Here is an 11289-nt window from a genome sequence, read left to right as displayed (position 1 = left end):
TAGGGAAATTGTGAGGTATTATAATATAATTTGGTTAGTTTCAAATGTATCGGGTGTGAAATTAAATTCGAATGCATAGGTTTTAGTATATTTTATTTCAGAACTTATGATGGAAAAAAATCAATCTTCACAATGGCTGAAATGAAAATTGATTTTTATTCAAGATCCATCACACATCTACTACACAACGAATACTGTCATTATTTTATTATATCACATCAAGACAAATTTTACACATATTACAAAGTATGATTTCATGAAATACAATACATTTATATTATTATAGCGTACATAATTAAGCATACAATCTACAAAACGTGACATTTTCTAACATTCAACACACATTATTTTTTTATATGGTGTATAATTTACCGAAATGTAAAAAATAAATATACATATAAAACTTTGTCTAAACTTTTAGATAAAAATAATATTATAATATACCGAAAATGTATAGCTATGGCTGACGCTATATTTTTCAATACATTTTGAAAATAAATTATATCTTTAAAAGAATTTAAAAGTGCAAATAACCATATATTACGTAATATTGCATTGCCCTTTGCGATATTACGATATATGTTTAAATCCAATTAAATTATTTTTATAATAATCTACGGATATTTTTATTATACCTAATAATCAATGATTTTAATTTAATATAAGTATATAATTTCCTAAATCTAAATAATGTTACTATTATCTATACAGCATTTTTGAGAGGTTTTTCACACTCTAATATAAATATGTTTTGTATATTTTATATAAATATGAATAATTTTAATATATTCAATATATTTTTCTACGTAACAGCATTCTATAAATACACCAACATAAATAAATGTAGCTACGTTTTTTTTTTGTTTTTTGTGTGTTTTTTCCAATATTATGGTTTATCCATGAATTTCATATCTTAAGCATACATCTTTGATAAATGTTAATATAGCAATAGCATTCGGTTATTAGAAACCCTTGAGTTTTAAAAATACACATATTTTTATTTGAATATCATTATACAATTTTAAACATCAATCTGTTACAAAAGCTTACACAAGCCAAGTAACATGTTTTATATATTTAAGCATATTAAAGGAATTATAAAGATAGACATTTAATAATATGTAAGTACATGATTAAAAGATATACAGAATAACATTGGTATCAACTACAAATTGTATTATATGTACTTTAAATTTTCACTAGGATCAACAATACACAAAGCATCTTCACACGAATATAACGAGCGGATAAATGTAACATTTTAATAAGTTAGTTATTACATATTTTGAAAATTCAATGCAACGAATGGAGCAGACTCAAGTCAAGGTATAAACCACCCTACCACCGGGGGATCTTAGTGAAAGAGTGGTAACGTGCATGATTTGAGTCCAGGTTCATTCCCTTCACTTATTAGGAACTGGTGATCAAAAACAATAATTAAATTAAATAATTTGAAAAATCATTATAACGGGAGGTGAAAAGTGCACCATTAGATACAAGTAAAGAATAAATGATGATTTTATTTTGAATAACGCCACTGACATCACCAGTTCCTACTTAATTCTTTTTATAAAAGAAATTAAACATAGTACAGGTCGAAGGTGAGGCGGACGGGACCTCAGACGTCCTCCGGCTCCGGGGACCTGTCCTCCGCAGCCCCCTGCGCGGCCCCTACCCTCTGTCCCTCCCCTGACCCCTGCGCCCCTTCCTCGGCCGCCGCCCCACCTGCCATGGCGCCCCCCTCAACTGTCACCCCGTTCAGCATCGCTGCCTGAGTATCGCACCAGGGTGTTGTCAGAATTTTCATCCTCTGGAAAATGGTATCGGTTCATAAAAACTCATTAAATTTTAGTAAAATAAAAAAAAATTTCAATCATATCTATTCCACTCACCCACAAACAGTCAGACGTGATAGTTTAGCCATACACAAATGACTAATTTACTTCAAGAAGTGATAAAAATTACTACATTTACTATGTATGCGTAGTTCTAACGCCTTAATACGCATATTGAAGTCCACAGAATTTTCATCATCTAGAAAATAATATCGGTTGATAAAAAAATATGAAATTTTAGCAAGAGAAAAAATCTTCCATCCAATCACACCTAACCCACTGACCTACAAACAGTCAGACGTGATCATTAACCATACTCAAATTCCTAATTTACAGCAAGAAGTAATAAAAATGACTTCATTTACTATGTATGAGTAGTTTTAACGCTGCTAACACGCGTATTGAAGCCCTCTTGTCTTTAGACTGCATTCAGTCTAATTTTATCCTTCTTTTGCCAACTCCAAGCTTCACATCCATACATAACGGTTGAAACCACTAGTGACTACTTTCAAGTATTCGAAATACTTTATCACGCCACATTCACAGTACATTCGCATTATAAATGTGTTTTAGTACAAAATAAAAAAAATATATTTTTAATGCAAAATGATCATGAAATAGACGAAGTGGAATCACTAATTCAATTTATTATAATATTTTGTGAAGAAGTGCCCCTGGTAGAGACTTATATCCAGCAGTGGAGGACAGAGGGCTCATGAAGAAGAAGAAGAATAGACATAAACGTTTCAAAATAAGTGTGAAGGAGTCACGCTTTACCTCCAGGAAGGTACCCTTGGTTTGCAGTATCTTGATGATGGCCACAGCCGGTATCATGGCCACGCTGGTCCCGGCGATGCACCAGCCCAGCACGTTGGCCCAGCCCGGGTACACGTAGTCCTCGTAGCGCAGCGGCTCATAACCCACCAGCCCGTACACCGTGATGAACATCAGGAATATGGGTGCCATGAACTTCCAGCACACGCGCCAATACAGTCCCGGGGAGAAGCCGATCATGTCGCGGATGTCATCGCAGAACCTCTGCGTTCCTGGTAATTGTCATCATAATTTGTCTTTAAATATTTATAGAATATCTTAATGTGGGGACTGAGCATTTCGTCGTAACGTAACATTCGCGGCGAGCATCCAATTTCGGATGAAGCACTCGGAACAAGCTTGCCTCGCTGTACTGACTACACGAATGCTCGCATCTTAACGTGTTACGTTAATATGAAATGACTCCGGTCAGTCCCTGCCTTAAGTCGTAAGAAAATTCACCTATGTACATGGAAAATGTGACTCACATGACAAATTATATGAGTTTAAAGTAACAGAAAGGACAACATAATTTTTTGAATATGAAAGCACTTGAAAGCGGACAGATTAGGAGTCGAAATAATCGGTGGGTATGTATGAGGAGATGCATGAACGTGGAAGAGGCGAAGACAGAGTGTATTCTCTCTGCCTACCCCTGCGGAGAAGCATCGTGATGGTTAGTTAGTTAGTTGGTTACTTTGAGTATGTTTTTCTGTAGACTGTAAATTATTAATTACATTTAGATCTAAAAAAAATATTGTGATTAAGTTCATACGAATGTATGTTTATGTTGTGTAAATGAGTTCATGTAGTAAATTAAGTTTTAAATAAAATAAAAATTACCATAGATCCAAGAAACAGCGATAGCCTCAAAGAAGACAGCGATAAGTATAGAGTAACCAGCGGCATATCTGTCCAGCAGTTGGAAGAAGTAGAACCCTCCCTGCGAGCAGCTCGCTAGTCCCACAAGGAAGTAGAGCGAGAATAGGCCCGCCACGAATATCTCTCTGTTCTGCCCGATGATCGGGAACTCGTCACTCAGCGCTGTTATTATTGCCTCCGATCCACCAAACTGAAAACCGAAAGGACGTGGAATAATCGACTGCTTTAAAAGTAGTTATATCACCAAAATGACCAAGTTATTTCTCCGACTAAAACTGCTGCTCGCCTGAAATGAATTGGCCCAATAATGCCTTTAAGACCTCTGAAGATTTCTTCCTCCCTGTCACCAATTTTCAATTAAAAATATTTCTACCATGTAATTCAAGAGTCAAAACTAAACGATACTATCAAACTTTAATTGCAAACTCTTTAATTAAAAAGGGTGTCAGAAATGAAGACTCCAAGAAGAATATCTGGCAATGGTCAACGAGATAAAAAAGGAACACCACATAAGAGAAATATGCGAGATCGAAGATGTCGCTGGTGGTTCCCCACGTACCTTCCGGCAACAAAGAAGACAACGCACGTAAAGATAATCAAACTATCCAGACTCCCACACATTGCACTGCATGATCAACCTCAAGGTAAATGACACCCAGGCAGACCACCAAAGAGATGGATCGACAGCTGGGAATCGAGATTGTAGGAGGCTATAATCCCTCTTAAAAACAGGCCACAAGATCTATACCAAGAAGGAGAAGAAGCAAAAATCCATCTAATGAACTATAAACATTGTACATAATAATTTAAGCTCCCATTTAAAAAAAACACCTGGCTTTCACACACATAAAGTCCTGTGTTATTTTATTATTTTTAAGCCATGTAATTCATCATAATTTTGTATGTCCTTACCGAACTATCCAGCCCAAGAGTGAGCAGCATCATGAAGAACATGAGCGCCCAGAACACGCTGCCCGGCATGGTTGCAATGGCGGCCGGGTACACCACGAACACGAGTCCCGGTCCTTCGGTAGCCACATCCTGGATAGTGCGGCCCGACGCGTGAGCCATGTAGCCCAGCACGGAGAAAATCACGAATCCCGCCACGAAACTGGTCGCGCAGTTTATGAAGCTGGTCAACAGGGCGTCTCTGTAAAAATTACAAGCAAAAACTCTTTCTGTCTCTTTGATGCATACACTCTTAAATTCTGTGTTAGAATTTTTTTATATACTGGCAATATGGCCTTCACGGCTATCATACACAGGCCTTGCAAATTTAGCATGCATATTATTTAGTTTTAGCTTGAATTTCGGCCATGACTCTTTAAATTTCTTATTTGAAGAATGGTGAGTGGATTTGTATCCACGTTTATTTGTCGACATATCTATATAAGGAATTGAAAAAGCAATTGATATTCCAATGATAACTTACTGGTAGACATTGTTGTGATATTTGTTGTATGATGCGTAAGCCAGGAGGACTCCAAAACCGGGACCCAAAGAGAAGAACACCTGTGTAGCTGCGTCCACCCACACCTTCAAAAAATAAAATAAATGATAAATGAGTGACAAGGATTCATAAATGGTCGGGTGATTTTCTACAGTACAGTACACTCCCGATTTTACTGTATACTGTATACAATATTTTCCCAACCAAATTTAAGTACTAGTTAAAGTTGAATGATCGAATGCAAAAATTGAGTTAACTAAAGACTTCTTGTGAAGTATTAGTTTTATACTGTTGTATGGAAGCGAAATGTGGACTATCGGGCAGGCATAACGGGGAGTGGATGGAAGCATTTGAGATGTGATGATACAGGCGCATGTAGGGGTTCTATTGTATTATTCCAAATATGTAGAGAATAACGAGGTGTGAAGCTGAGGGGCTGAGGAGTCTAGATGCTTACTAAGTAAAGTAATACAACAGCGAGCCAAATGGCTAGGCCATAATACTCGTAATATTCCAAATATGTAGAGAACAATTAGGTATGAAGCAGGGCTGAGGAGTCTACATGCTTTCTAAGTAAAGTAATACAACAGCGAGCCAAATAGCTAAGCCATAATATACCATAAGATACCCAGGCTTCCTTTTTACGATTGCGGAGGGTATACAGCACAGAGGACGATCCCGGTTAACTTACATGAACCAAATTATCTCCGACATCTGCTGGAGCGGATTTATTTAGGTGGGAATTGCATTTATCATTTACCTTGCTTATTATGTACAAGGTTTATAAAGATCATTGAGTGGTTTTTTTTGCATTGAATGTTAAATCAAAGACTGGTTTTTTGAGTCTATTAATAACTGTTTAGTGTCTAGTAAACACTGATTTTTTGAAATTGTAAAAGAAAAACAATGACTTTTGAGTCTACTACTTTTTAACAATAAAATACAACTTAGTAGTCTCAAAAAATCAGTGTTTGATTTAGCATTTAATACATAAATTAAAATGGAGTTCTACAAATTAAAGGCCAAATCTATAAAATAAGTGGATTTTTTTTCTTGTAACTAAATAAAGATGTTGTATTTGAATGTGTGTTGGGATAATCTAGTGTGGGCTAATCAGGAACTTCTCATTTTGGCGGATACACCGAGTTGAAGAGACGGGTAGAGGCTGACCATGAATGAAGCAAATCGATCATCACACAGATTGTAACCCAAGAAGAAGATTGGTTAATTCATCTGGCTTTAGGGTTCGATCGCCCAACTGTAATATGAACTCATATTTAGATTTACCTCAGCCTGGGTGATGACCTCGAAGTTGGGGTTGAGATAGTAGCGAATGCCTTCCGCGGAGCCGGGCAGCGTGATGCCTCGGACGAGCAGCGTGAGCAGCACTGCGTAAGGGAACAGGGCCGTGAACCAGACGACCTTACCCGAGGTGCTGATGCCCTTCCACAGCGAGAAGTAGCAGATGAGGTACACGGCCAGCAGGCACAGCGCCAAGTCCCACTTCACCACGCCCAGATCGTGGATTCCGTCGCTCTTGTGGAGTTCCAGCACTGCGCGACTGCCGAAATGAGACATTCTCAACTACAGTGTCAGCTTGCTAATCCGAACGCTCCGTAATCCGAACAATTAAAATAAAATAAATATTTCAAAACATTACACATGTACATAAAAGTAACATATACAATATTCCCAATGAGTAATTTCCATTGCTCATTTTAGGATTAAGGTTAAAAAGGTATCTACAAAAATAATAAAATTTGAAATCAGTGTGAATAAGATACTTTAAAAAAAAAAGAAAAAAAAATTAATGCCAGTTTTGAAAATTTCTCTTTCTGAAGCCATAAAAGCTTTCAACATAGCTAGCTATCAACTGGCCTGTAGAAGTCGTCCAGAACACAGAGAAATTGATGGTTTTGAGACGATTGCGTGATTTACCCCTTGAACATAAGTTGGATTTGATAGAAAATCTTAAATTTTTACGCTTTCAAATTTATGGGAAATTCTTCGAAAAATTACTAAATTTTATGTTTCAAAAAAAAAAAAACTTTAATTTTTTCTTTTGACTTTTCAACATATAAAATCTGGGTTTCTCCGCTAAGGAGTTATTTTTAAATTTCAACATCTCAACATAGATGAAGAAGAATATTGAAGTCTGGGTATTTACAGGACTGTATTTACATCTGTCATAGGGTGGTAAAGTGATCACTTTACACAAGTGTAACATTCACAGATTTGTGATTTTGATTTGGACACACCAAAAAATGTGACTTTAATTTCTCGTTGATAATCTCTACTTACTTGAAGTACTCCGAGGCAGCTGAAGTGAACCTCGGGTCGGGAGTTGGGGCTGCGGTGATATTGGTGCTATTCGTAGTGGTGCTGCCGAGGGTGGTGGTGCCGATAGTGCTAGCAGTGGTGCTGAAGGGACCAGGACCGATGGTGCTCATGTTTGTGCTCCAGGTGGCATTCAGACGAGTGTCGTTCGACGGCATCAGCTCGAACTAATAAGATACATTTTTAAAACATTGAAAAAAAACTATGAATATTCTGAACATATTTTCAACGACGCGCAATGCTGATATTTCGACAACTATAGAATAAAAGAGAGACCCATCAAGCCACTTTATATGTCTTGTCGGTGGATTTATTTTTTATATACTATACATATATATATATATATATATATATATATATATATATATATATATATATATATATATATATATATATATATATATATATATACAGTATATATATATATATATAAACATTTTTATTTTTATTTTGTTTTTGGTCCATATTTTAGTTTACCCCCCTTACCTCCGGCTATAAATAAAATATTGAAGGAACTATGCATTTAAGTGTTCTTCTTCCATATTTATTGTTCAATCTTGGGACCATTGACCCTTCATTGTTGGTGAAGCGGGTATCATAGTTTTTTATACTTTTTACTAGTTTGTTGTTCAACTATCCATCCACAATACTCCACGTATTGGAAGTGACTTAATATGGTTTAACATAACTCTAGTAACAATTTCTAATGTAAAATAATGTGATATAATTTTCGTGGTTGTAATATAATGCATATCTAACCGGTCGACAGAGCGGGGTGTTCCAAGCATTGTCGCACGACGTCCAGGGGAGCATATAGGTGAAAGAGGCGAAGAAGAAACGGAGAGACCAGGCAATGATGACATTATAGTAGAAATCAACGTAGAAAGCTATGAGGACCACAGCGTATCCGATACCTGAAAACAATCATAATTGTATTGACATCTCAACAAAGATCGTCTGAGTATTTACAAGGCTTACGATCCGTTATGGGCTGGTTTAAGTGATCATTTTATACACGTGTTTGACATATTATGACCCATGATTGACATATTATGCATTTTACTGTTGTTTTATGACTGATCAAATAAAACCAAACACCCCTTTTGGCCAAAGGAACATTGAATATTATGCATTAAAGCTGTATAACCTGCTTCCATTAATTATTATAAAATAACTATTCATAATTGAATTATGAATGTGAGTAGATTTGAAATAGATCGTATTATTTGGCCATGTCATGTGCATGTTGCATGACTAATGATAGAAAAATTACTTTTTTTTAAATATTTTTTTAAAATAAAAAAAGAAAGTATGGTGAAATGTGCCTTCGGCACAGGAAAGTCCAGCGGGACATTATTGTAAATTGAAAATTTACAATAATGTCCCGCTGAACTTTCTGGGATTTGGATATACGTATATGATAAAAATAAATATAATTAGTATATATTAGCTTATATTAGTTTATATTAGTACTTTTAATCTATTTATATTTCTGATATCTATTGTATTCTTTCCAGTGCCCTTTATTATAACCTAAAATAAAATGTATATCTACACACTCACACACAGGCCATGCTTTTGTGGGACCTTTTTTTGTATTAATAATATATATATATATATATATATATATATATATATATATATATATATATATATATATATATATATATATATATATATATACATATATATATACATATATATATATATATATATATATATATATATATAAATATATATATATATATAAATATATATATATATATATATATATATATATATATATATATATATATATATATATATATATATATATATATATATATATATATATATATATATATATATATATATATATATATATATATATATTTGTATTTGTAATTGTAATATATTGTGAAATCCAAACATAAAAAAGGATAACGTATTACGTAATCAACGTAAGCAATTGAGAAGTGATTAAAATACGACTTTATCAAGACAACAAGACGTCAATCTAGCGAGTACACGTACACCTCCATTCGCACGTGCATTTTAAGGTAAGTATAGGTATACAGTCATAAGACTTAAGGTTTTTATCCATTTTATTCCATCATATTGTTGAGCTGAGCCCGAAGCGCTGTACTTAGTACTCAGTGACCCCATTAAAGTCGTCACATCTCCGTCTTTATCTCTCGAATCCCTCGGGAGACTGTTCCCCGCCCCCGCGCCGCCCCGTGCCGCCCCGCACGTAATATCCACTAGATCCGAGGATTACAATAAATCAACTTACAGAGGGTAAGTTCTTACGCGATTTAACAGCGAGCCCCTAATACGGAGACCCATACAACAGAGAAAGAGAGCGGTGATTTTAGAGCTCATATTTCGATAAGTTCAACGAATTGTATCGGATCTGCAGAAAACGCGAAACTGAATCATGGACTTCCAACAATGGTACTAAAAAAATCGTTAGACATTCAATGTGATATTCAAATATACCAGAAAATAAAATTCTTCAAAATATGCCAAAAATATTGAAATTGTTTTTATCCATATATCGGTAGTGTAAAGGCAAAGGAGTAAATCTGTCTCGGACCAAATTTTACAGGAGAGCAAAAACAAACTTGTGAAATTAAATGACTTATTTGTTTTATGTATTTTATATGTACATTTCTCAATAAAACTAAATAAGTAAGTCCAACTAAAGCTATATACTTTTGCTAGATTATGGAATACACTATTTTAGACATTTTGTGGAACAAACATAGAAAAAGATAAAATTTGACAGATATACCCCTTTGCCATTACACTACCGATATATACATTTATATATAAAATATATCGGACGAATAGGGTACTGCATCGAATTGACGCAGTGTTATCTTGATCGTTACTTACATGAAGCTAAAGTTATCACTCCTGCGCTTCAGGGACCAGTCCAGGGCAATATTAAATAAATACTAGAGTGTAAAATGTTATATTTATTTACACCCCCCCTGGGAATCAAACCCGGGATCTCCAGCACGGTAGCTAAACACGCTAACCATTACATCACCGAGGCAGACGGAAGAACGGTAAAACAAAAATATATGCGGCGAATGTAGTTTGAAATATAAGCGGAAGAAGAAGACGAGGATAACTGATGAATCAGTTCAGGAATCGGAATAATCGGCGGGTATGTATGGTATGTATTTGTCCGCCTCCGTGGTGTAATGGTCAGCGTGTTTAGCTACCGTGTTGGAGGTCCCGGGTTCGATTCCCAGGGGGGGGGGTGAAAAATAAATATTAGTGATTTTACACTGTAATATTTATTTAATATTACCCTGGACTGATTCCTGAAGCGCAAGAGTGATCACCTTGCCTTCATGTAAGTAATGATCAACATAAAACTGCATCAATTCGATGCAGTGTCCTATGCACCATTGGGTGCGGATAAGGTTTATAAGTAAGTAAGTAATGTATGAGGAGATGTATGATTGTATAAGAGGTGAAGATTTTCGAACAAGTGAAGTGAAGTTTATATTTGAAATCCCATACATCATAAAATAATACGAAAATAATCAAATAATAAATTCAAAGAGTGTAAATTAAATTTGATCTCACAAAAGAGAGTGGTAGAAAATTTAAGTCACTTTAATTTAATTTCCTGCAATATAAAAGTCATTTTTTCAGATGGTAGAAGGTTCTGCCCTCCTCCCTTTCCGGGGGTGGGTTCTCTCTACCAGGGCAGCAGAAGGGATGAGGCGGGAACTATTGCATTATGACAGAGAGCTCGGCCGCTAAGTGCCGAGTAAGTGCTTCGCTCACAATGGGAAATATATTTCTACGATTCTTTAAAAAGAGCCGGCCGGAATGATTTAGCTGCGACACTTTTCAGTACGGCTTCACCCTTCCTCTTGGGCGAGATTTTGAATAAGTGAACCGTGAACTCAAATAGGTACTTAAGAAAATGTTATTTCAAATTTATTAATAAAATAATAATTGCACAAATTA

The 11289-nt window shown here is 35.3% G+C and overlaps 1 protein-coding gene across 1 annotated transcript in view; it reads right to left on the bottom strand.

The window, feature by feature from the left end:
- Positions 1–853: 853 nt before the first annotated feature.
- The window catches only part of DAT (Sodium-dependent dopamine transporter), a 33013-nt gene continuing 22577 nt past the window's right edge, over positions 854–11289 (bottom strand). Inside the window, exons 4-11 of the mRNA XM_088269583.1 lie at positions 8077–8231; positions 7282–7484; positions 6268–6541; positions 4963–5066; positions 4443–4680; positions 3492–3720; positions 2613–2881; positions 854–1810 (exon numbers count right to left, since the gene is read on the bottom strand). Coding sequence (XP_088125709.1) covers positions 1619–1810; positions 2613–2881; positions 3492–3720; positions 4443–4680; positions 4963–5066; positions 6268–6541; positions 7282–7484; positions 8077–8231 — 1664 coding nt within the window. The 3' untranslated portion in view covers positions 854–1618. The remainder of the gene's footprint in view (positions 1811–2612; positions 2882–3491; positions 3721–4442; positions 4681–4962; positions 5067–6267; positions 6542–7281; positions 7485–8076; positions 8232–11289) is intronic.

This window comes from Brachycentrus maculatus, unplaced genomic scaffold (genome assembly GCF_059751285.1).
Source record: "Brachycentrus maculatus isolate JH-2025_06_01 unplaced genomic scaffold, ASM5975128v1 h1tg000357l, whole genome shotgun sequence".
Classification (NCBI taxonomy): Eukaryota; Metazoa; Arthropoda; class Insecta; order Trichoptera; family Brachycentridae; genus Brachycentrus; species Brachycentrus maculatus.
This window is presented reverse-complemented; position numbering and strand designations above follow the sequence as displayed.